The sequence below is a fragment of the Pteronotus mesoamericanus genome, unplaced genomic scaffold, assembly GCF_021234165.1.
Source record: "Pteronotus mesoamericanus isolate MK-2021 breed Mesoamerican mustached bat unplaced genomic scaffold, CSHL_Meso_final scaffold_232, whole genome shotgun sequence".
Lineage (NCBI taxonomy): Eukaryota > Metazoa > Chordata > Mammalia > Chiroptera > Mormoopidae > Pteronotus > Pteronotus mesoamericanus.
The window spans coordinates 25321070-25347716 of NW_026555311.1; the positions used below are offsets into that span (position 1 = coordinate 25321070).

The following is a 26647-nucleotide window of genomic DNA, read 5'->3' on the forward strand; positions in this document are numbered from 1 at the left end:
TGATATCTGTCCAATGTTAGAATATTTATATTTGTATGTGGATTGTGAATTGTGAAAGGACTCCTTTTTGAGAGTGTATTTGGCCCCCTTTTGGGGGTCCTCTCTGGGGGTTAATATGATGTGTGTACTAGCTGCTGTGTGTGCTGCCTGCCATTATAGAACCTGCCCTCCTTCTCTATTCTTATATTAAAAATATTCCCCATATAATTTCTCTGACTTTTATGGACTAAATATGTACATATTTTATTCCATTCTTAATTTATTTTTTCTATATGCTGTATTAAGAATCTAATTGTCCCAATATCGCATACTGAATCATTCATCTTTACTAATTTGAAATGCCACCTTTATCACCTAACTTCCTATATAAATGTGTTTTTGTCAGGACTCCATTTGGTTCTGCTTTCTTCTGTCTGTAATTTTATTTTTTCCAACAAGTATTTATTATTCGTTATGCCATGATGCAGGATCCCAGGGTGGGATGTGCCCAGGTCCCCCTTCACCTCCTGGGGAGAAAGAGGTGGGGTGGAGCCAGTTCAGCTCTTCCCAGGAAATGTGCCCTCTGCCCGGCGGTCATCGCAGGCTGACACCCAGGATATGGGGCAAAGGGACTTGTACACACACCAGCAGCAGTCACACACAGAACCATCACCCCCTTCAGCAGTCATTGCCTTCCCACAGCAGGGGAAGTCCAGATAGTTCTGCTAACAGTTCCTGGTCTGGCTCTGGTTGGGGAAGCAGCTCTCAAAAGGGGCCGTCTTGTAGTTCTTGATTTTGATCTTGACGTCTTCTGCTATGTTGCTGACTCCTCAAGACGCCCCTTGAAGCCATGCGCAGCTCAGTGTCTTCTGTCTATTCTTATTTGCAAGTTTTGAAATGTGTGAGAAAGTGTATTGTCTGAGATAAATCTTTACAGTTTTATTTTGTAAGTATCCCCAAGAACTTGTGGGTTAATACAATGACAATGATTATTATGGTACCATCACAACAATTAAGCCCACCTTTGTGACAGTACAGAAAGAGCCTCATTAGGTGTCACAAGTATATTTATAAGGAAAAGAACTACACAGACTTGTGACATGATTGTTCCTTCTCAAGTGCTGCTTGACCACTTGGGGATCCCCATGTGCCCACCTGACAAACACGGCCATACAGAGAAGCTGGTCTGTGCTGTGTACCAGTGCCCACCCAGCACAAGCAGCCATAATGAGGCAGGAAGGGTTCCTGACCTCATGGGTTATAGTCCAATGGGGAATAGATCATCACAGTGAACAGACTAGGGTTGTGCTTCAACAGATATCCCCAGGTCTAAAATGAGCATTATCATGCATTTTAAAGACTCCACACACAAAAAATGAATTTCTAAGTTGTTTCTCTATGGAGGAACCTAAATAAAATGGTAACATCCAACACTCCACTCTGAAAGGATTAACTATGGTCAACATGGTCAGCATTTACCATAGTCAGGACAATCTGGGGACAGGTCCACCAAAAACCATCCTTTAAGACAGAAACAACACAAATCAATGTAAGGGTGTGAAAGTAGTTACGTCAGAAGACTGTCAGGCCATACAGTAGCTTCAGGGTGAAGAATGTAACTACAAAAAGCTCTTCCTGAATAAACTGCATTCTAACTGAAATAAATAATTATGAGTTCATAAAAGCCAGCGTCTAAATGAATCTCAGAATAAGCTGGGCCAAGAGAAATAGGGTTAAGCAGAATGAGTCTAGCTCCATGTCTGCAAAAGAGCCAGATGGGTGCTTGGGGCAGCATGCTGTCGCGGAAAGAACATGGGCTTTGCCAGGGCTACTTGCTGTCTTCCACCTAAAGAGCTGGAATGCCTCTGGAGTGTAGGTTGAAGTCAGGCAGATCTGGAATCGAATCCCAGCTCTGTTATTTGGGCAACCTTGGGCAAGTGACAGTCCCATAGACTTCATTTTTCTCTCTGGAAAAAAAAGAGACACTCAATCCTAAACACCCTGAAACATATTAGGTAATGTGAAAATACCTGCTGTGATGCGTGGGAAGTGAGCAGTAAGTGTTACGCCCCCTTCTTTTCCTTGTGTAGTCCCAATGAGCCCTAGTATAGAAAGGGCAATTTAGCCTAAGCCAGTTTCATGAATCACATCTTAACTTCTAAGCCAGTTCTGACCAGCCTCTTTGTGTATGTACTTCCCCACCCGGAAGAGCCCCACCTAAATGCCTGGGCTTAGTCATCCTGCTTGAGAGCTAAACTAAAAAATTGGCAACATGGTTTATCAGCGAGTGTGCTGAGTTTGCTTAGCCTGACCTTTAGAATATAATTTTGGGTGAATGGAAAAAAAATGCAAGTTTCTTAACTTGCAATGCTGAAGATTACTTTCAAATACTTCCTATCTATGAATGTCTTTTCAGCAACTGCAGGTTTAGATAGTTCTGGGGTCAGGAAGATTTTAAATATTGACATAGCGTTAGCTACTAAAGAAATGGTGGAAACTGGTAGAACTGGAAAGGCACACAATGCTTGCTGCTCCCCAGTATTTGCTGTTTCCTCTGTCATCATTAACAAAACCAGGCCAGAAATCTGGCTAGCTAAAAATAACTTTTTGAAGCTAGAGGTGGCCATGTGACATAGTTCTTGCAAGTAACATGTGGAAGGCTACTTGTGATTTCTAGAACATTCTGTTTTCTTGTCCTAACTAGGCACTGACTAATCCTTTCTCATGTTATTTCTTCCTATTTCCTTTCGGAAATGTGGATGGAATAGCTGGAACTGCAGCAGCCATTTCCAGACCATGGAGGAAAGGCCAGGATACTTGTTTCTGTTGACGTTCTTGAACCATAGAATCAATCCCAGAAACTGCCTGTTTCTAAACATGGTTTTTTTTTTTGAAAGAAATTTCTAATTTGTGTAAGCCCATGTGCTTGGATTTTAGTTACTTGCAATCAAATGATCAAACGCAACTCCAAATTGATATATTAACATTTATAGTAGCTTAAAAATATGCAGGTGAACGCATCATTTGTCACATTTTTCTCCACCATCATAAAGTACCTTGAATATTTCTGAATTATATGAAACAGGAATACATTCTCTTACTGTCAAGGTATCTATGACCAGAGAATAGTTTTGGTGACGTATTTTTTTTTTTTAAATTTCTTGGAGTCATAACATTGCACTTAGTCATTTTAAAACCAAGAGATCTAGCAAGAATATCATGAACTACAGATGTGAGCACCTGATTTTTTTCTCTCATATCCTCTTCTCTCCTTTCTGTCATGATAATTCAGAAAGATTTCTGTTAATGACATCTACTGAAGTTTTAACTTGGAGGCAAAATGTTTCTAGTCCTGCAATGCTCAGGACTATACTAGGATATCATTCTTTAGAACATACCACTATAGTTCAGTTTGATAAATACTTCCATCTGATGTGTGTTTCCCCTTCTATAGCAGAGTGGCCTGGTCACAGGGAAACACCTGGTTGTTCCAACTCATTTCCCAGCTTCCTTGTCCCGAGCACTGTCTGACCAGTTCCTGCTGCTGGAATGAGCGGCAGTCATTGTGCTCTGCTTCCAGGCCTGCCCAGCTCATACAACCCTCCCACAGGCAGCCCTCCCTGCTCTTTCCCCCTTCTGGCTCGGGGAAAGGAGAAGATTCCCAGGACAACCTCGGAAGCTACGTGCCAATTACAGAATCTCCATCAGGCTGGGCTCCAGAAAATTGGAAGCAGAGCTGCCCTGCTGAGCTCTTCTCCTCCAGAACTGTCAGGCTAGAAATGATTATGTTGAGGGTGTATGTTGTAGTACTTAGTTACTAATGTGGGTTAAGAGCTCAGTTGTATTCATTCATTCATTTGATATATGTATGCCTCCATGTGTCACCCCGGCCCTGTGGCCTTGCCATGCTTTCGAACCAGCGTGCCCCTGGCAAATGGCTCATCTCATTCGGATAGTGGAGCCAGGTCCCAGATGAGGATGGTAACATGTTTACTATCATGACATCTCCAGGGCCTGTAAACCCAAACCTGCATTTTCCTTCCCCAGTTTCCATTTCCTAGCTACATTCTTTCCAGAAGAGGGATCTTTCTTCAGTTTTTCCCTCTCCCATCTCTGTTGACTTCCGATGGTGGATAATCACCTCCAGCTGTACTGGCTCCTAGGGTCCAGCTGGCCTAGCATCCTGTGCTTATGACAGGAAATCAAGGCCTCATGACTCCAACTCACTCAAAACAGGAGTTTCCAAGTATCTTTTAAAGCAACAGAAACTTTTTAAAAAATGAAATCCTCAGCTACAACCCACGTTATAAAAACTGTTCTTAATGAAATGAATATGGTGGTGGTGGTGCCGCTTTTGCCAGATTTGAAGCCACTTCTGAGGTAGGGCTCAAACCAGCTACCTGATGAGGAGTCAAACACATCACCCTTGGGCGCCGTGCATTGGCTGCCTTTGGCTTCTGCCCTCAGGTAGCTCAGGTGCAAAGGAATGGGTCCCAGCAAATTGCTGCACTCGGGCATGATCAGGAATTCAACTTAACCAGCTCAGAATTGGTCGATCCTATGAGGATGAACCGTGCAGTTTCCTTGGTCTCGGGAAGGCACCTGCCGCTCACACTGAGGGGAGGAACGCTGTCAGGAACGGATATAGTAAGATGTGTTCAATGAGGAATGAAGCAGGCTCTTGAGGTGGATCACCTTCCCTTCAGGCAAAACCAAATGTAAATCTCCCAGGCAGTGTGATAGTTATCTTTCATTATTCCTTGCCATCTGAGATATTCTGGGCTTTACCACATCTAGAACTTTAAACTATTCTAATTTTGGCGCAGGAAGCTGGCACCAGTCTCCGGGAGGCAGCAGGGAGACCGAATGTCTTAGGTACGGCCAATCAGTACCTGCCCCTGACGCCAGACCTTGATCAAGACCTACTCTGGTTCCTGGTGACACTGGGTCCCTGAGGTTGGCACCCTTTGGCCCAAGGGGAGAGATGGATATTTGGGGTCCAGAAGTCCTTGCCTTCCCAGGGGACTGGGCATTGTTGAAAAAATAACACACTGAAAACATTTAATTTGTCTGCACATGCTTTGGGCTTGTTCATGTTTTAAAGTGTATTTTTATTTACAAAGTGAGATGATATATAATAAATGGATGATGCAGTTACAAACATCTGATCACTCCATTTTCATGAAAAAGTATATAAATATATTACAGTAAATTCTATATAGTAAACATTAGAAATGGATACAGTAAACATTTGCTACTTTTTTTCCTATGCCAATACTACTATCATTTAAAGCTTAAATATTGGTTTTAAGTATCCCTATAAAATAACTACTTTATTAAAATACTGGAAAAGAATTTTTCTATAAACAAGATTGGTACATTAAAAATAGACTCAGTGTGTCCTTGTAGCAATGTCCACTATAATCAAATGCTGCCTTAATTGTCCCTAAGAGCTGCATTATTCAGTTAGTGTTAATTTTTTAAAAAAATAACTATCACAGGTTAAAGTAGCTGTAAAAATACAGCATTTCATTATTTATTGTCATGAAGAATGCTCCTCTAAGGTAGAGGAGAATGAGCATAACGATACTGTATGGACTTGCTGTCCTGCGGTCTTTGTTTTTAGTTGGGTAACAGGAGCATCTGTTGGAAGCTAAGGTGGGAACCGGAAAGGCACCCAGAAGGCTGGTTTTCAGGTCATTTCAGAGGCTGCGGGTACTCTTTTTCTTCTTCAGCTTGGAGACGTGTCAGGACATAAAGGATGACTTGGTAGCAGAAAATATATTGATCCTATAGAGACAGAGAAGACTTTAGATGTATAATGTGAATATTTTATAAATATAGCATCACCATTATTTGATGTTTGAGTACTTCAGTGTGAGAAGCAGGATACAGAATTGTGCAGTGTCATAAAAATGATTAAAAAACAAAACAGACTGGTAAAACGCGAAGGGAATAGGCCTTGGGGTGGGACGGTGGGAATGGATAGAAATATTTCAGGGTGCTAGCTGAAGGTGTCTCTGATCAGTGGGCTACTTCTATTTTTCTGTGTGATTTGTTTTTCTTATTTAAAAAAAACTTTCTACAAAATTTCTTCTAGATTTATTGAACTTATCTTGATATTTTGAAATATCAAGAAGTTAATACCCAAGAATCTACACAAAATGCTTCTAATATTTGGAAGAGAAAAAGGCAGAAATCAATGTTTTTTGAAAATTAACTTTTTTTGGTGAAATTATTCTTCTCTATTAAGTTGATGGTGCAGGGATCTGAGTTTTCTTGTTATTTGGCAAGGAATTAATGAGTCTGAAAAGAATTAAAATAAATTCACAATCTACTACATAGAAAGTAGAGCTGAATTCACTGAAAGTAGCTGCGTGCGTGTGAGCATGCATGCCTGTGCACTCATGCCTAAAGAATGTGAGAATGTTGCCCAAACACTAACAACTTGGAAGTGTAGAAAAACAAGAAACCCTTTTCTTTTTTTAAAAGATTTATTTACTTTTAGAGAGAGAGGAAGGGAGGGAGACAGGGAAGGAGAGAAACATCAATGTGTGGTTGCCTCTCATACGCCCCCAGCTGGGGACATGGCCAGTAACCCAGACATGTGCCCTTCACTGGGAATCCAACCAGCCACCCCTTGGGTCACAGGCCGGCACTCAGTCCACTGAGCCACACCAGCCAGGGCACACACAAGTAACCCTTTTATTTACTTGCTCCTATGTCTTCCATCTGTCCCACATTTTCTACAAGTTCATCCTTAACCTTCTTTCATAGCACAAACAATGCCCTCGCAAACCCACTTATCTTCTCCCTCTATCCACACCCGCTGCTCCAGTCTGGACCACGTCGGCTGGCCGCCTGACTGATCCCCCGACTTCTACCCTGGCGTCCTCCCCACAGCAAACTGGGACTTGTCTCAACACAGCAGCCAGAGTGGTCCTTTCCAATGTAAGTCAGATCATGTCACTCCATCCTGACAATCCTGCCATGGCCCCATTTTCACTCAGAGGAAACAGACCTGGCTCCATCGCCTCCCTGTCACCTGCCCTCTCCTCCCTCCACCTCAGCCACAGTGGCCGGGAACTTAGACACACAAGGCCCACTCCCACCTCGGACTTCCACACAGGTGGCTCTGTCAGCCTGAAAGGCTCTTGCTCTCGGATACCTGCATGACCCCCCCGCCCCCCATCAGTTTCTCCAAATCTTCGTGCAAGTGTTGTTCTCAGCGGTGCCACCTATTTAAAACAGCTCCTCAACATGCCATGACTCATCCTCTTTACCCTACTCTACATTTTTTCCCTCTAAAGCACGTATAACTTTCAAATATCCTATATAACTTACTTATTTAATGTGTCTATTATCTGCCTTCCTCATCACTATCCTACTAGGGGATCTTTTTTATTCGCTGATGTGCTTTGTGCACCTAGAAGGGGCCTGGTACATGCTAGGCCCTGAGTCGACATCTGCCAAACCAGTGAATGTCCTGGGTCTGAAGAATTGCTTATATGGATCAATGTTTTCTTTGCCTAAAAAAATGTGACTGTAAATCAGCTCAATATTTAGAAGATTTAATTTGAACTAAAAAAGTATAAGAAGGAAAGGTAGGCAAACTCTAATTTTAAAAATAGTAAACTTCTATATACTTCAAGAGGTAGAGAAATGTGAATATATAGATACATGAAAATAGCTTCCACATCCCTCCCCCCAATACAAACAAAAAGGGCAGCCAAACTGCTCAGAGCAGGCAGACACTCTAAGCAATGCAGTTCCTGTGAAGGATGCAAGGCCATAGGTCAGTCGGTGAGAAACTGGTTTGATTTCAGGTGAGTGAAATGAAAATGATCGAAAGAGAAGACAAGCAGACCCACGCTTTCACTCTCTGCACGGGCGTCCTGTCCAAGGCAAGCAACTCAGCCTGCTTTCCTGCCCGCTAGTCAATGCTGCTGAATCCATTCCTTCTTAGGGGATTTCCGTAGCAAGAATGCTGCCTTCTAGTTTTTTGGCTGGCTATGGGGAAAGAATGCCACTAATTATATACGATGTTGTTCCACTCCCCAATTTTGCCCCCAACATGCCAGCTCATACTCTGTAATCTATTTAGTGCAGATACGGTATTTCCTCATTTTTTAAAATTAAAAGGCAACATTTTAAAAGAGAGCCTAGAAATATTTTCACTTTTTTCTGAATTAGCCCTTGTGTTAAAAAAAAAGTGCCTTATTACCATAAATCTTTGGATTTATTCAATAACATGGGGATCCTCAAAAGAGAAGTGGTTTAACTGGAACTTTTAAAATACACAGACACTTCATGGAAATCCTCATTAGAAGATACCAAGACTCACCTCTGTCTGAACCATTCCATGTCTTTGCAGTCTCATGCAGCGCACTAAATCAGAGATGTCAAACTGCCAAAAACAAAACAAGAGTCCATGTGTTAGGTAAAAAGGATAGCCAAGTTTGAACCCCAAAGATTCACAGAGCAGTGGCTTAAACAGATTTATGTACCCCATTCTTCTCCCCCTTCTAGCAGTGTGGGGAAACTATTCTGGACAAAATAAGTTTGTGAACTGACTTTGCCATCATTTGGTAATTTTATTTATGATCTTTCAAGAATTAGGGAAGATTATTCTATCTAAAATCCTCAACAGAAATTCTTGTCCCTCTGAAATTTGGCTAATTTCTAATTTAAAAAAATTAAGTCAATAAAATTCCTGATCTTTTTTATTTTCATTGGTATTTAATAGTTTGAAGCAAGGAGAAGTAGACTGTTTTGTTTTGTCCTACTTAAATTATTCTGGTAGATATAATAGAGTGTGAAGTGCAAGACAGAACTGTTTTTAACTAAAATTCTTTAAAAGGCAAATATTTTAATTATATATTATGTACAATTCTATATTTTAATATTTATGTAAGGCTTATACTAATTTAGGTTTTAAGCAACATCATGCATATTAGCTTTGTTTATTTAGAAATAATTTTTAAATTGGGAGTAACTGTTTAGAGGTAGACTATTTAGCATCAATCTGTTTAAGAAAATTTACATTTCCAACCTATAGGTAACAATAACAACAACAACAAAAGGGTATAAACCTGTTCATTTCAAAATGTACTTTCTTTTGTGCTTCAATATTTCTACCCCTAAAAGTATGATAACAATATTGACTTTATCTTATAGAAGCCTAAAGACTATAACTATAAAGAGTAAAATGCGATACTGCACAAGGGGCTTTAGGGCACATGGTTAAAAAAACCCCAGTAAAACAAATATAAAATTAAGTTCTTTCTTTCTGATTATGGTCTATGCAGTTTTAGATATTTACTAAAATACAATTCTACATAGTAAGAAAATTAAGACATTCATACAAATTGATAAAAAATATTCCAAGATTACAACACATTATTTAAAAATTAGATTCCCCTGTCATTTCTGGTCAAATGCTCACTCAGCCTATAGCTGAACTCACCTCAAGGTCTTGACTGATTAATCCCAGAACCACGTCTATGCATATCAGGGTCCCTGAACGTCCAATGCCAGCGCTGCAGTGTGTGATGATTGGGCCTGATCTGTGAATGTGTCTCATGTAAGAAATAAAAGTGAGCAAGTCATCTGGCTGCGAGGGCGTATCATGGTCTGGCCAGGCAGTGAAATTCAGGTGAGAAATGTGTCGCGCCTCTCCTGTCTGAAATTATACAATAGAATAAGAATATAAAGGCACACTATACTGTACACATATATTTAGTTCTTAATGTTTTGTCCTTTCAAATTTTGACTTTTTCATTGGATCAAATGAAAGGAAAAGTAAAAAGGGACAAAAAGACTCCATGAAACAACAGAGAGATAGAGGGCCTTTATCAAGGAGGCTGCTAGATCCATATTTAATTGTTTTAATTGCTTTATTTTTATTGATTTTAGAGAGAGAGAAGAGGAGGAGGAGAGGTAGAGAAAGAGCGAAAGAGAGAGAGAGACACTGATTTGTTGTTCCACTTATTTATGTATTCATTGTTTGATTCTTGTATGTGCCATGACTGGGGACTGAACCCACAACCTTGTTATATTGGGATGATGCTCTAACCAACTGAGCTACCCAGCCAGGCTTAGCTAGATTCACATTTTAAATATTGGTAAAAACTACTTTTTGGAAATCCTAAAAAAAAAAAAAAAATTTTTTTTTTTGGTAACGACCTTTTTTAAATGACTCCATTTCAAACTCACCCCAGATAAAAGCCAGAGTCATTGCAATGGCTTAAAAACCCTACATAATTTAGCCCAGCTACCCCTCTGACCTAACCTCCTCTTCCTGGCCACTTTGTTCCAGCCATAGGAAGCTCTCTGTGGTTCTTCATAAATAGGCAACACAATTCAGTCTCAGGGCCTTTGCACTCACTCTTCCTGACTGAACTGCTCCCCAGGTATCCTTGTGGTTCATTCAACACCTTCATGGTTTTTTCCATAGCACATTACCGTCTCATCAGGAAGTAGGTTCCATGAAGTCAGGGATTCCTTTCTGTCTGTGTCGCTAAATGCTGAATCCTCAGATTCCCTAACAGGGCATGAGCTCTATAACCATGTGTTGATTAAATAAATAGTTTAAGGAATATTGAACAATTGTGTTAGCATGAGAAATGTAAGCTGGTATAATGAAGAAGATATAAACTTTAATTCTTTGTAAAATCAAAAATCATGAAGGAAATTCTCAGGCTATGTTTACCTGCAACCAGTAGAATTGAGTCAATATGACAGTGTGCTTTGTTTCTGTGAAAGTAAAATTACTCTTTCTTTAAGAAAGCTAATGCTCCAAGAGTGAGTAACACATTTCTCACATCTAGCTAGTATTACTGGGTGGAGGTGAGGAAGCAATAGTATCTTTTCTGAGGTATACCCAATGGTCTAATTCAAATGGTCTAATTCAAAATTAATAAATTCTAAATTTATTCAGTGGTTCAATGGCCAAGTAGGAATTACTTGAATGACAAACATGCTACAATTGTCCATGTATTACCAAAGATGTCTTTATGGAGGAATATCTTCTACTTAAAGATTAAAAAAAAAGTTTTATTGAGTCTACCTAGAGGGTTTGATTTTTTTAAAAAACGGGTTTCCAGCACAAAGCCTCTGAGCCATTCTGCACTATCACTAAGTAAAGTGATGGACAGCCACATTCAAAGACCTGTGTTCTCATTTCCATTTTAATAGAGTACATACAGGAGGAAACGGGAAGAATTTATGAAGAGGGTCACATTTAAACTTATATTAGATAAAAAATAATAGGTGGCATTAGCTCCAATGAAATGGGAACCAAGAAATCACTGGCTTTTTCTGAGAAATACATTGATACAATCATGGCACATGTCCAGGCCTGCATTTCAACTAGGAGATAAGTCTTAGTAAAAGGAAAGATTTAATTCCCTTACCTGAATATCTTCTAGGGTCAATGCCCTCACTACGAAGCCCTTCAGTGCCTGCATTTTCACAAGAGCCAGACGAAGCCTGTCGTTGACCATTGTCGTTTTGCCTAGGACATTGGGCCAATAGCGCTGGCATTTGATTTTTTCCCCCTCTACTTCTTGGGTCATCATGGCTATCACTTTGGATTTTTGTTCCCAAATCATCTGCCAGAAATCTCCAACAGTTGTAGGGAGAGGTCCTTGGCAGGCAATATAAACGAACTCTTCTTTCCCCACTGGCATCTTAATGAAGCTGGCGTTGATATATCCACCTTCATCTCCAAGAGGCACTCTTGTAGCATCATCTGTAAATTTCCCACCACAAAACAGAGCTATGTATCTTATGCATTTTAAACAAGCGCTTTATAAACAGGTTAAGTCAAAGATTATAAAAAATTCCTCATAACCATAGATGAAATCATAAACACTTTAATAAAGGCATATTTTCAAATGGTAGTCACAAGTATATCTAAGATGGCAACTCAGTTTCTGACAGAACAGTTGGTATTATTTACATAGATTTGACTGCAAAAATGAAAATCAACAAACTAATAAATGCATTTAGAAGTTCCTAATAACTAACTAGAGAAAAATACAACTTTGTTACTTGTTTTCTATCCTTATTTTTAATGATGACAATAATGCATTTAATAATGAATGACATGCAGAAAAATTATTCCATAAAACGAAAGTTAGTATCACAGTGAAACTATTAAAGAACTTATTACAAGTGTAACTGACATTAACTCCTGCTCATCTAGTGAAGTTATATCCCTTTCAATAAGCAGCCAAAGTAATAAACACAATAATAAATACAAAGGGAGCTAACTTTATTCTCTAGTCAAACAGACTCTTGTCTTTGTTTAATTCTAATTTCCTATGGTCGAAATACTAATTTTCAAAACAGGCTGCCCCGGTGAAAAGTATATACAAGCTGCTTCATGCGTAAGAATTAATCTGAATGTACTTATACATTAGAAGTCATTTCTTTTTTCAAATATTTATAAACTTAACTGGTAGCTTCTGTGATTACCAAATTATGACTTTAATAATGGGTTTCAAAATCCTACATTAACTGCCTATTACTTGATTTATATCTCTTAGTCCAGAGAAACAAACTTGCTTACTAGTTTTGGATTTATGGCTTATCCTGCTCTGACTCTGAGATAATAGGTTGGCCTCTTTTTTTTTTAACCTGAAATAATTCCCGCCTAACTTTATGCCAAGCCATAACCTATTCCATTTTAAAATGCTAAGATTCACTTGTTACAAGAAGTTTTCCAAAATGAATTGTGTTTTCTACTTTGATTGAAAAAAATGCAATTGTGTTACTATTTATTGCATGATTTGTCACTATCGGTTCTGTTATTTATCTTTAGATTTATGACTTCCTGATGGAGACGGGACAGTGTGTCACATAGTGTAATCCGCTGTGCTTATGCGCGCGCGCACACACACAAATACGGCTGATAATTTTTAGAAGTTGCTAGACATTAGTATTTTGGCTATGTACATATATTCATATGTAATTGTAAAAAAGCAAATGTTTGATAATATGGGTATAAAACATGGGTAAAAAGACTTGCTTTTTTTCCCACTTCTAGTACCTAAAATAATTCAAAGTATAATTCAACCTGGCGGTACCACTATAGCCACATGCATGTAGCCATGTACCATAGACATTTCTCTCAATATAATGAATGGAATAAATAGATGTTCATTGTGACGTGTGAACTAAGAAACTGTTTATGCAGAAGACAATTTATATTGCTAAAAAGACTTTAAAAATACTGAAATGGTATTTTTAATTTTGGTAATTTTAATTTTTTTGGAAGATTTTATTTATTTATTTTTAGAGAGAGAGGGAGGGAGGGAAAAAGAGAGGGAGAGGAAACATCAGCTGGTTGCCTCACACACTGCAACCCAGGCACGTGCCCGCACCGGGAACAGAGCCAGCGCCCTGTCAGTTGGCAGGATGATGCCCAACCCACTGAGCCAAGCCAGTCAGGGCATCACTGATTAATTTTTAATACATTGCTAGTAATAATTCATGAGTGTCTAAGAAATATTTAATATATCTCCAATTGATTTTCACAATACATAGATAATTTTAAAAGAATTCACATTGTATACCTAAATTTGTTACTAATACAAATCTTTGTGCGCTTATGTGAGAGACAGATAAGGTAAAGTAGCATAAAAATTTTTAATCGGTTTAAATTATACATTTGATTTGAAGCCAAATTGGAACTTACAGGGAAGTATATTTTTATATCGGTTCTTCCTTCTGTTTTCCTTAGTTTGTCCAATTAGACACTGATCCAAAGGTTTTAATTCTTGAAGATTCTGAAAGCAAAAATGGAAACAAAGTTAAATCTGTCAAGATAAGCAGTAATTCAGCAGTAACAGCAAATGCTTTAAATGTTCAGGGTGCAAGACTGGCTATTAATCAGGACAGACTTTGAATTAAGAAATAAATTTGTTTTGTCAAGATAAATAAGTCTAAATTCCCAATACTAATTTGATATACCAGTTGTTAAAATATATTGCTGCAAAATCCTTTAGCTGTTATCCTCAAAAACTTTGTGGGGTACCACTTTGTAGCTTAGTTTTATTTTTTCTATTTTTGCCTCAAATATTTATTAGTTGGTTGAATGAATGAATGCATGCACATTAAAACTACAAAGAATCTTGAATACAATCTACATAATCTCCTACAATCACCTGTAAGTACCGGCGGCTGCTGTAACAAATTTATAGAAACTATGAAGCATAAAACAACAGGAATTTATTCTCTTGCTATTCTGGAAGCCAAAAGACGGCAATCGGTTTCTTGGGGCTGAAATGACAGTGTGACCAGGGACACTCTTTCTAGAGGCTCCAGGAGACACACAGACCCCTGCTTCTTCCATCTCCGGTGGCTGACAGTATCCCTGCCTTGTTGCAGCATTCTAATCTCTGTACCTTAATTTTAAATTCAGATGTCCATAATTATAATTTAGAAAAAGATACAACTCATAAGACCAACTTTGGCTTGAAGTCATAAGCAGGAGCAGAATTTCCTGACAAAATTGTCTGTGGGGTCACAGAATATTCCATGTGGTAGAGCTGTAGTCAGGCAGTATTACATTCTAAAGTCAACTATTTTTCACTTTTCATTCCTTCCAACCTCCCATCCACCCATCATCCATCCACACACTCAACAAATATATACTGAAAATGACTTCTATATCCGTGAGGCTCTGTAATGAGTTTTGGGAATACAGATGTGAGGAAAAAAGGTATGATTCTGGCTCTCCTGGAGCTTATACTCTACTGGGAGAAAAAGGCAGTGAAAAAGTAAATGAGCAAATATTGTGATATATGCTTTGAAGAAATTAAGAAGCTGCTGTGATAGAGAAAAATAAAAGATTTACTTTATCAAAGGTTGTGACGGAAGCTCTCTAATATTTAAACCTAAGACCTTAAAAAATAAATCATTTTTGCAAAATTGAGGGGAACAGTATATTCTTGGAGCTTTGTTAAATTAGAAACTGTTCCTAATGAGGAATCATACCAACAGTGTGTTAAGTATGAAGTTTAGTGGATGGCTGGAATTGATAATTCACTTTATCCTTACATATGAAGCAGGGAGAATAATCATCAGGGAGATTTTACCAGGCTACAAAGTGGCTAAAGAGATCCCTTTAAATCAATACTATGTATTAGGATCTTAATTAAAAAAAAATAACTTATTGCTAGGTATTATGAGATGGTGCTTCTATAGCTTGAGTTCTAACTTCTAAAATTTTGTTTGAGAGAAAAATGCCAGTGGCAGAAGATACTTACCTCCAGCTCCTTAGAAGGAATTCCTTGATCTAGTAAACCCCTCAACATTCGAATGACTGATTTCAACTTGCTACCAGTGTATTTACCAGAGGGAAGCACTTTGACGATGGGAAGTGCAGCAAGTTCCTCATTTGTCAGAAAGGGATGACCTAACAAGAAGAGAGCAGTTGATTAAAAAAAAGAAATTTCCCCCAGAGCTGATTTGCCTGGGAGCGAGGGAACTAAATTTAGTTTATTCTCACCTCATCTATTTTATAAGAGTGAGAGAGTGTTTAGAATTAAAAAGGCACTAGAATTAATAGGTAGGCAGATAAGTACAATCAACACAGGCAAATCCTGGCCACAGCAAGGCCCTGGTACTCAGCTTTCAAGGAAACACCACACCGACTGCTAAGAAATTCTTAAGGCTCCAGTGGCTGTTTTCTTGATGAAAATGTATCTAATCCTAATATTACTTTGCATTTAAATTGCGTTTCCAAGCAAATGGGGAAAGAGGGAGGGAAGTGCCTCAGAAATTTGCACAACGGGGCAATACACCAGAAATATCGATCTGCCCTCATCTACCTGCTCCTGGTACTCAGTGCCAGTATCTCTGGTATTTGATATCTCTGGTATTTCCTCCATGCAAGTGAAGCCCTTTGAGTCTTCAGGAGTTTATCAAACAGGTGATATCTAGTCTTAGAATAGACGTGCCTAATTTAGTACCTGCTCTGCAGAAACTTCTTATAACAGAAGGTAATTATTATCCTGAAAAAAAGTAGGAGAGAGATCTTGCTATACTCTGCACAAGTGCAGCTTAACTTGTCAATCAGCTGATTAAAGTATTTTGATGATGCAGCTACTACACAGACAGCAGTAATACGAGGCACTGTGGGGGATACAAAGCTGTACGAGGCACTTCAAGCAGCTTAACAGCTGGCTGGTGTGAAGGCTAGTTCTGAGCACAAAATCCACTCATGAAATAATCACAAACTCTTACAGAGCTGCATGTGACTGCCACAGGAACTTGAGGGTTAAGGAGGAGCTGGTGGGCACTGTCACTGGGCACAGTCTCCCTAAGTCCAAGATTCATTTGGCTTCTTTAATTCCTTTTAATTAAGACTTCAAATTACAAAACCATGCATTTCACTGCATTAGTATAACATTTCCTTAAATGAAAAAAAGAGAGATGAAACTCTGGACAAGAACTTCATTTTTCCCTTGGCTCCGTTATAAAATGAGAGAGGCAGTAATAGGAAGGACAGACCCAGTGACTCCCGCTCCTAAAAAATGAGGTTGAGGTTCAAGGGTAATAAATTCCTATCTTTGAGCTATTCTACCTATCTCACTATAAATAAAATGTGCTCTTTGACTTCTCTGTTCCAGAATGGCAAAATTGTTTCTATTTAACTAGTATTTGTTTGTTTTACACCAAGCCACTGAAAATCTTAATCTACAACTGTGTAAAGTTCTGGTTATAGAAATGAATGCTGATGTTTGCCTGTTAGGTGATTTAACTTTATGTACAGAACCAGATAACGTATACATTTGGTGAAATAACATATCCGCATATTTTGAAAATTATAAAATTTTTAGACCCTTTTTTCTATCCACTGTTTTTGAAAAAAACTGCTAATAAATTCTTGCCTTTATTGGAATCTTTACGGTTTGTTGTTTCTATTGGCAATTCATCGCTTCCCCACGTTATCTCATCATCATCAATCTTCCTTTCTTGTGAGTTTTGAATTAATCTATGAAAATAAAACACAATTGTAAAATGGTAAAATCTTCTTCAGTTTTGTCTAAAGTAAATAAATATAAACATTATGTCCTAGAACCACCAATTTTCTCTATAATTACAGTATTTTTAAATGGGTTATCTGATGAAAAAATCCAAGTTTAAAGTTCTTTTTTGAGATTTTATTCATTTATTTTTAGAGAGTGGGGTAGGGAGGGTGAAAGAGGGAGAGAAACATCAATATGTGAGAGAAGCACTGGTCGGCTGTCCCAACCAGGGACCAGGCCTACAACCCAGGCATGTGCCCTGACCAGGAAGAGAACCAGTGACCTTTCAGTTCGTGGGATGTTCAACCAATTTAGGCAGGCTGGTCAGGGCCTAAATCCATGATTCTTAAAATTCCTCAAACAAATCCCAAGTCTTTGAACCTCAGACCATAGGAGTCTTCTTGGAGACAGAGAAGATGGTTTGTCTCTCCTTCAGCATGGTTGATTGATCGCTACTGTGTCAGGATAGCTCTCTTGCTTTGTAACAAATGCACCTTTAGTTTACTTACAGAAGCCCCTATTGATGAACATTATTCTTTTGCTACAACTGGGAACTAGAATAGCAATCCTGTATATGGGCACTCGCTTAATGTAATGAAACTCAATACAAGTTCTCATTATTCTAGGGGTGCATAGCCAATGCCGTCTTCCTGGTAATGTGGATGGCTAGAAAAGACAAACTAGGTAGAAGAATAATGTTTAGTACTAAGATAGACGAAAAATAATATGAAAGCCTGAATATAATACATTTTTTTACTTCTTTGATATTCAGGGGAACAAAGCAGAGTACATTTGTCCAGCGCTCCCAAAGTGTCAAAACAGGGCAAGTATGCTGCTTTTAGGGTGGATGTTTTCCTCTGCTTCAACTAAATGTGGGTCACAGTTAACATTTAATTTGCAAGTTCTGCATTCATGAGGTTGCTTTTGTTTTCTCCTAAGTATGCCTTGTCTTCAAGGATATATTTTGGAGATCCTTCCATCCGGCATTCACTTCTTTCTTATTCTTTTGAACAACTCTTAGTATTTAATTGTGGAATATACCCTAATTTATTTTGCATCTATTACAGTTTTTTACTACTATAAACAATGTTGTAAAGAATAGTCTTAATGAAGTATCTTTGCACACATATGGTACTGGGACCAATTCTTAGAAAAAAAATTGCTAGGTTTAAGGGTATGTACCACAGTTCTTTGAATTTATGACATCCATCATTTTAAGATGCTCTATTATTATGTATGCATTAAGGAAGAATTAATATTATTATAACTGTAGGACCCTTCATGATTTCAGATGTTAAAAAAGTACACCCAAGAATTAGTAACATGCAAGTAAAATTTATATGTTAATAGTGTTTCTAATTTCTCCCTAAAGTACATTAATTTACCCTTACTCCTTCCTCCCCTTCCATTGCCCAACAGGGTACAGCTGGTATCTTTGTAATTATTGGTGGTTTCCTCAGACATCTGCTATTCTTTTAAGTATAAAACTGTATGCATTTCTACATTAATATGTACCTCCCTGTCTAACTTTACATTGTGAAAAATTCACTGTTAATTTGCTTTTCTAGGAAAATGCAAATAGCTCCCTTCGGCTGTTTGGTTAGCATCCAATATGAAGCAAAATTTATATAGCACTTTGTTGGCCAACCATATATTCAGCTTTTTTTTTTTTAGCAGATGAACAAATTTATTTCAGCTGTCTTTAAAACCACAAAGACACTATATTCTTCACATAAAAACATTAGTACAGGTAACTATACTTTCTAAAAAATGATTATATAGACCCTCTCAAAGAAAAATGCATCCCATTATATGGTTTTAGTCAAATTGCTTGGAAAAACCTCAGAAACTCATATCCGGACTGATTCCTGAAACATACTATTCCATGACTGCATTTTTTGGTTCAAAGTATAGATTATTGTCATCAGTACATGTTCCTGCATTTTCGCACATCTGATAATACACATATGGACCGGGGGATTATCACTTAATGTTCTATTGGTTCACCAGCCTTTTCTGGAGGTTCACCAACAGGTTGGGCAGTCTGCGACTTTCTCTGTGGCCTTTCTTCAAGACCTTCCAGGAATCGAGACACATCATCATCATCATCATATTTTAAGTTCAATTCCAACAGGAACATTCTTTGTAGGTAGGTCCTGTTCTGTAGGAAGTGTCCCTCTTAAAGCCAGCAGACCATGCTTAACCAGTTCATTCAAACTCCACTCCATAAACTCAGACAAAATGTCTCCAAATAGGGCTCCAATGGACATTGCTCTGCAGTCAAAATAGTTAACAGATGGACAGGTTTGGAAAATATGAGGACCCATATTGCCATAACCAGCAATAAGCAGCCGAACACCATATGGTCTTTGGCCATATATTTGTATTGGTATCTGGGTCTTGCTTCCAATTAGAGATGCAAGTTGAGACACAGGAAAAGGTATGTCAAATTCAAATCTGGAGTCCAAAAGCTCCTGCAGCATAAAATTACATAACAATCTAGCATCAGCAGTAAGTCCCACAATCGAGGTATGAATAAGGTTGTCAACATGGAGAATTTTATTCTGATGAGCTGCAAGCTCTGACTATGCTCTCTTCACTGCATGGGTTTTTGATTTCAGACAAACTGGTGGAACCTTGTTTGACAGCTTCCATTGCATATTTGATTTGATGAATCCTGCCCGGAAGGCTTCAAACGGTGACACCACTGTCGTGCTGGCTGCAAAACATGCTCTATGTGAGCCTGGCTGTCACATCCTACAAAGCTAAACAGGGTGGGAGAACCCCCCAAAAAGACCAGAATTATCTTCTGGAGGGTGGGCCCCTTGTAGTACAGGCTTTCTCTACTAGATGAACCCATCTTTCTCGGAACCCATCTGTATCAGTGGACCAGCTGGTGGTGGTCTGAGAGGCTGCATTCAGCTTCAGTGAATTTTTTTTGAAAAGTCTTTTGACACCTCTGCCCATTTCATGATGAGCGATTTTGCAAGCACACCTGCATACACAGCGCTGAGTGTTCAGCAGTTTTTGACCAAAAACTGGCATGTTCTGTACCCTACCCTCCCTATCCATCCGATCTTGCCCCAAGTGATTTTCCCTATATAAAAAAACTCTTCAAAGGGAAATATTTTGCTGATGTGGTAGAGGTGAAACAAAAAACAGCAGAAGCACTAAAAGGCACCTAAATTGATGAGTTCAAAAACTATTTCGAGCAGTGGAAAAAATGTCTTGATAGGTGTATTGCATCAAATGGAGAGTACTTTGAAGGTGCCTGAAGTTTAAACATGTAAGAATAAATGCACAATTTTTAGTAAATTGTGTTTTTAAGGTCCCCCTTATATACAACTGTTCTTGATCCATCATTTGTTGTTACAGAAAATGTTATTTTATATTAGAAACTGTTTTTAAAAAGAAAAAAATTAGTAGAGTTTTAAAATGTTCCTTCTTTGGTTTCATTTCCTTATTAAAGAAAAAAATGTATAAGGTGTACAGAAATACAGAAACAGAAAAACAAGTTATATATATTCCTACCAGAGAAGATAATCAGTATCATCATTGTTGGCACATTTCCTTTTAGACATTTTTTCCATTTTTTTCCCATGCTCAAGAGAATACTGCTTTTTTGAAGCAATGTTATTACATATTGTCACATGTCACTAGAACCTCCTTGTAACAGTATTTTAAAAAAATTCTTAATATTCAGCCATAGTTCCATAACTTATGCAACAATTCTCTTTTTACTGGAAAAGAACAAATTTTTAAAACCAACATCTAAAAGGAAATCTTCAGAGTACTTATAAAAAAAGAATGCAATTGTTATAAATACTTAAACAATTCTTTTTCTTACCTTTCAGTTTTTACTTTTTCTTCACAATATCCTTCACAGCCATTCATTTTGGTAGACTACATTAAAGAGAAATCAAAACCAAATTAGTCCATTGTAAAAAATAAAAAAAAATTTAAACAATCTCATAATGTTCAAATTTTTCCTGTTAATTATTTCCTCTATGTATTATTACTATTCATCTTATTACAAATTCACATATAACATTCAATTAATGCATGCCAAACTGTGGCTGAGGCATTTCCAGTGGCCCAAGAGATTTTGCTGGAAGTTCACCTTCACACTCATCTTGGCTTTTCATTTCTTATGTAAGGGATATTAATGGTATAGCAGTAAGGAAAAAGCAAGATGAAAATCTAACTATTATTGAGATATACACTTTTGGCATATATTTTTACACTACTTCAATTTCAAAATCTGAAAAATGGGCTATCCGGAAAAATCTTGGTAATTTTCGGTGTGTTAAGTTGTCCTCCCTTTTTGTTATTAAAGTGAGGGGTCTCTCCATAGGGAACATGGATCAACCAGTTTTATTGTAAACTGAGTATGGTGTCTCTAAGACCCAAATACTACAGGAGCATTTTGATGCAATTAGAAGATGCTGCATTCTTACATGGATAATACATCTTACATTTCAATCTTTATCAGGGCAAATTGTCTTTTTTCCCCTTTATTTTTATTTTTAGAGAGAAGGGAAGGAGAGAAACATCAATGTGTGGTTGCCTCTCACACAGTCTCCACTGGGGACCTGGCCTGCAACCCAGGCATGTACTCTGACTGGGAATCAAACCAGCAACCCTTTGGTTCACAGGCCGGCACTCAGTCTATTGAGCCACACCAGCCAGGGCAGGACAAATTATCTTCACAAATGAAAAATTCATTTCAAGACCTTGAGTTATCTGGCCTGTCTACCTCTACCATTTATCTGGTTGTACTTTTCCCTCTTTCACTTATTAGGCTGCAAACTCACAGGTCTTTCTTTTAGTTTTTCAGATTCACTCATCTCCTTTTATCACAAAGCTCTTCCTATGGACAGTACTTTTCCTTTATTCAATGTAAGTGTCTTTGCCTTCTGAGACTGCTCCCTGAGTACCTGGTCTAAGGTAGGTCTCCTTGGTCTCTCTTTTGTAGCACTTAAAAAAAATACCAAAACTTCATAGACCTTATCACAACTTGTAACTGTATGTTTATCTGTGTTTATTTGATTATTCTCTCTCCTCCATTAGACTGTAAGCTCCATGAGGGCAGGAATCAGGTCTGTTTACCACTGCATGCCCACACATGCTTATGTCTGAGACATAGAGGGTTGTCTCAGTTAATAAAAATATTAAAAACCTTTAATAAGACTCTTTAGTTACAGACTTTGCAGAGTTAGAAAGTATCTATAATTAAGTTATTCTGATATCAACTTATTTGAGTGAAATGCAGAACTTCTAAGGAAAAAAAATTTGTTTTTATACAGTGACAACTAAAAGGAGGCTTCTTAGACCTTCCCTGTTTCTAAAAGCTGGTCATTTTTTGTCTGGGTTAAAATTTTTCCCAAGTAAACTCATTTGAATTTCCGATTCTCCATCACAATCCTGGTCTAAAAATCAGCTATGTGTGCAATGACTTTGAAAAGTATAAAGTCTTTTATAAGAGTCAAGTGCTATAATTAACATTAAGGTGGGGAGATAAAGACCAACTGGAAAAAAAACGCTTGAGTGATATTTGTATTAAGTAATTTCCCACTATTTTTGCAAAGTTCATCTGTATATGCTAAGGGTATGGTTGGGTTAAGGAGACTGACGTTCAATTTCCCTTCTCATTATGGATTACTAGCTCTTTGGAAGAGAAGACAGCTGTAGTATTGCCTCAAGGAAAACATTTAAGATTTTTAGATTTTCGGTTAAGATGGAGGCATAAGCAGATGTGCATCACCTCCTCACGCAAACATGGAAAGAATTACAACGAGATCTCAAAACTAATAACACCCAGAACTGTCAGAAAATTGAGCTGTATGAAAGTCTGACAATGAAAGATTTAAAGAAGCCTCATTCATCCAGACAGGTAGGAGGAGCGGAGTCCTGGAGGCGGGTGGAGAGGCGGTGTGGCGTGGAAAGGAGGCAACTAAATGAACGGGAGGGAATACCTTGGGAGCGACCAATCCCAGGCCCAGGCCAGCCTGCAGAGCCCAGGGTTCTAGCACCGGGAAGGTGGACACCCATTACCTCTGGCTATAAAAACAAGTTAGGGTTAGGGTGGCAGAAGAAACTGCTGAATTTTCAAGGCTTAAAAAGTGAGCATAGTCTTAGAACATACACAAACCCTCCTACTCTGGGATTCACCACTGTGGCAGCAGCTGGAAGGGCACCCGTTGCACATGGGAAGGGGGTGAAGGGACTGGAAACGGGGCAAGCTCTGGGTGAACAGCCAGAAGCCAGGAGGCAGCATTGTCCACTCTCTGAACCCTCCCCGCACAGCCAAAAAGTGGTGAGGTGGGCTCCCCTACCCTGGCAATTACCTAAGGTTCCATCTCACACAATTTACAGGTGCCTTTTCTACATAGGTCACAATACTAAGCTAGCGAATAAAAGCAGTTCTACCTAATACACAGAAACAAACACAGGGAGGCTGCTAAATTGAGGAGACAAAGAAATATGGCCCAAATGAAAGAAGAGAACTCCAGAAAAAGAACTAAGTGAAACAGAGATAGTCAACCTATCAGATATGGAGGTCAAAACACTGGTGATAAGGATGCTCATAGAACTCCTTGAGTATGGCAAAAAAAAATGAAGGAAAAAATGATGGTCACACTACGTGAAATAAAGAATAATTCACAGGAAACCAACAGAGAATGGAAGTAGCTGGATTCAAACCAATGATTTGGAATCTAAGAAAGAGATAAACATTCAACTAGAACAGAATGAAGAAACAAGAATTCAAAAAATGAGGAGAGGCTTAAGAACTTCAGGGACATTTCCAAATATGCCAACATCTGAATCATAGGGATGCCAGATGGAGAAGAGGAAGAGCAAGAAACTAAAAACTTGTTTGAAAAAATAAGGAAAGAAAACTCCCCTAATTTGGTGAAAGAAATAGATGTACAAGTCCAGGAAGCACAGAGAGTCTCAAACAGGTTGGACCCAAAGAGGAACAAACCAAGACACATCATAATTAAAGTGTCAAAGGTTAAAGATAAAGAGAGAATCTTAAACGCACAAGAGAAAAGTGGATTGTTACCTACAAAGGAGTTCCCATAAGAGTGCCAGCTGATCCCTCAAAAGAATCTTTGCAGGCAAGAAGGGACGGGCAAGAAGTCTTCAAAGTGACAAAAAGCAAGGACCTACATCCAAGATTACTTTATCCAGCAAAGCTATCATTTAGAATGGAAGGGCAGGTAAAGTGCTTCCCAGACAAGGTAAAGTTAAAGGAGTTCATTATCACCAACCCATTATTACAGGAAATGTTAAAGGGACTTATTTAAGAATGAGAAGAAGATCAAGCCCATGAACATTAAAAAGTCAACAAATTTGCAACTATCAACAATTGAATCTAATCCCCCCCCCCCCAAAAAAAAGCCGCTAAGCAAATAGAACAGGAACAGAATCATATCTTAGATATGTGGATCATTTGGAGGGTCATCAGTGGGGAGGGGTGAGGGAAAATGGGGAAGAAAAGGTACAGGGATTAATAAGCATAAATGGTAAGAACAAAATGGTCAGTGGGAAGTTAAGAATGGCATAGGTAATGGGGAAGCCAAAGAACTTAGATGCACAGCCCATGGACATGAACTAAAGGGAGGGAAATGCTGGAGGGAAGTGGGTACTGGGTGGAGGGAGGCAAAGAGGGAAAAAATTGGGACAACTGTAATAGCATAATCAATAACATATACTTTAAAAAAAGATTTAAGATTTTATCGTGGCCAACCCATTTGAAAGTTACTTTGTAATCCAGCAATTTGAAGAGGAGGGGAGATTATCTTCTAGATCCAGGACAGCTACATTATTTATAGTGCTCAGTGCCAAATGAATTTATGGTATCTTAGTGAAAAATTATTAAGAATTTCAAGATGGTGATGGCACAACATTATTTTTAAAATTAGTGTGGGGCTCTTCTAAGCACAGGGCTCTGTTTGACTGCATTGGTTGGATACCCGAGAAACCAGCCTTGTCTGGACACTACAGTCAAGCCTGAATATCTTATAGCTGATGGGAAGCCACTGAAAGTTTAGAATTGATTTTTGATTAAAAAATTAAAAACTTTTTTTAGACTAACTAGAATTAGAAGCATATTGATGAATTTCAGCACAATAATGCCATGTCTTTGATGGACATGCCTTTCTTCCCTTTGTTTTAACTCTTCTGGCTTCAGGATAAAGTGCTTCTACCTCTTTCAGTAAAGAAATCTGCCAAGAGATGTGGAAAGACAAAATTCCTTGGCATGACATATAAGTTACTTCATGAACCCATCCCTGCCTATCTCTAAAGACTTAGCTTTCAAGATACCATGTTATACCCCACTTGCAAGGATTTAATTTCCTGGATGGTCCAGGCTGATCCAGACCTTCATGTCTTTGCTAAGCAGCTACTAAGTATGGAATGCTCTTTCCCATCTTATCTCACCCATCAAATACCTTTAAAATGCTAATCCTCTAAGAAGCCTTAATGACCATACCTATCTACTTCTGTGTAGTCCTTATCATTCCCCAATTCTTTATAACCCTCTCTTCACTCAATATAAATATTTATCCAGACCTGTTTTTGGCATAGTTTTTAAAGTTACATTTACTTATTTTACATTTCCAAAATTGATCACTAGACTGTAGAAGCAAATTTAGGACAGAAACCCTGATATCTGTCCTTACCCGGTAATCCCCAGCATAAGCGGAGTCAAACAAGTTCAGCAATAGTTAAGTGAATAGTTTTGAAACTTTCAACAATAATTTACAATAGTATATAGCTATTCATAGACAATAGTATACGACCAGTATCAATTCTTTCATTCATAAATAAGACACAGACATTGGCCTGAAGTACTTCAGTATGAGGTACTGAAGCGTTGAGACAAAACAAAGTAGAGTGCCAAAGATGATGACTTTGAACAAGTAGCTACCAGAAGGTAATTTTAAAAAAGATGTTTCTATACTTTTTATAATACTAATGGTTAGCAGCTTAACTTTTGGTACATAATTAATTTTCAGGGTTGCAGAATATACTATTAAGAATGAATTCGGTATATAATCTACAATTTGTTTAGGGTGATCCCAAAGTGGCACACTTACGAAAAACTATTTTCAGAAGTTCTAAGAACTATTAAAACTATTCAAATGTAGGCAATATTGTAGAAATAGGAGATAAAACTGCAAACTTTTCCAGAATATTGGCGTAGTCTTCCTTTCAGCTAAGGGGGAGATTAGTCATATTTGTCTCTGGAATTTGTCTGCTTCTGGAAATAATTTCCATAGTGATTTTAATATTTAGAGCTTGATACAAATTAAACCTTATCATGATTTATCTCAGTACTTTGTTTTCTCCTTTCCCAAATTTGTTTACTTTCCTTGTTGGCTTACCATTAGTCAAAATCTCTCCTAAAGCAGGAGTCCCATCAATGCAAGTTCTAATTTATTTTATTTAAGGATGGACTGGCCCAAAATATTTCATCCTAAACATTGTGAATTCTCAAAGCACAAATTTATGGGATCTCTCTGTACTTTGATGGCAGGAGAATTTATATAATTTTTCCAAGTAACTGGAAGGAATATTCTCTCTCCACAAAAGTTAATTTTTAGATTTGTTCTGGATAG

General features: G+C 38.1%; 1 protein-coding gene and 2 pseudogenes across 1 annotated transcript in view; all 3 read right to left on the bottom strand.

The window, feature by feature from the left end:
• Positions 1-536: 536 nt before the first annotated feature.
• Positions 537-4497, bottom strand: LOC129085269 (cytochrome c oxidase subunit 6B1-like; annotated as a pseudogene).
• An 805-nt stretch (positions 4498-5302) lies between these two features.
• The window catches only part of PTPN13 (protein tyrosine phosphatase non-receptor type 13), a 198351-nt gene continuing 177006 nt past the window's right edge, over positions 5303-26647 (bottom strand). The window contains exons 41-48 of the mRNA XM_054591769.1: positions 20866-20921; positions 16881-16984; positions 15255-15403; positions 13682-13772; positions 11394-11731; positions 9446-9661; positions 8324-8386; positions 5303-5769 (exon numbers count right to left, since the gene is read on the bottom strand). Coding sequence (XP_054447744.1) covers positions 5677-5769; positions 8324-8386; positions 9446-9661; positions 11394-11731; positions 13682-13772; positions 15255-15403; positions 16881-16984; positions 20866-20921 — 1110 coding nt within the window. The 3' untranslated portion in view covers positions 5303-5676. The remainder of the gene's footprint in view (positions 5770-8323; positions 8387-9445; positions 9662-11393; positions 11732-13681; positions 13773-15254; positions 15404-16880; positions 16985-20865; positions 20922-26647) is intronic.
• Positions 19006-19748, bottom strand: LOC129085374 (proteasome subunit alpha type-1-like; annotated as a pseudogene).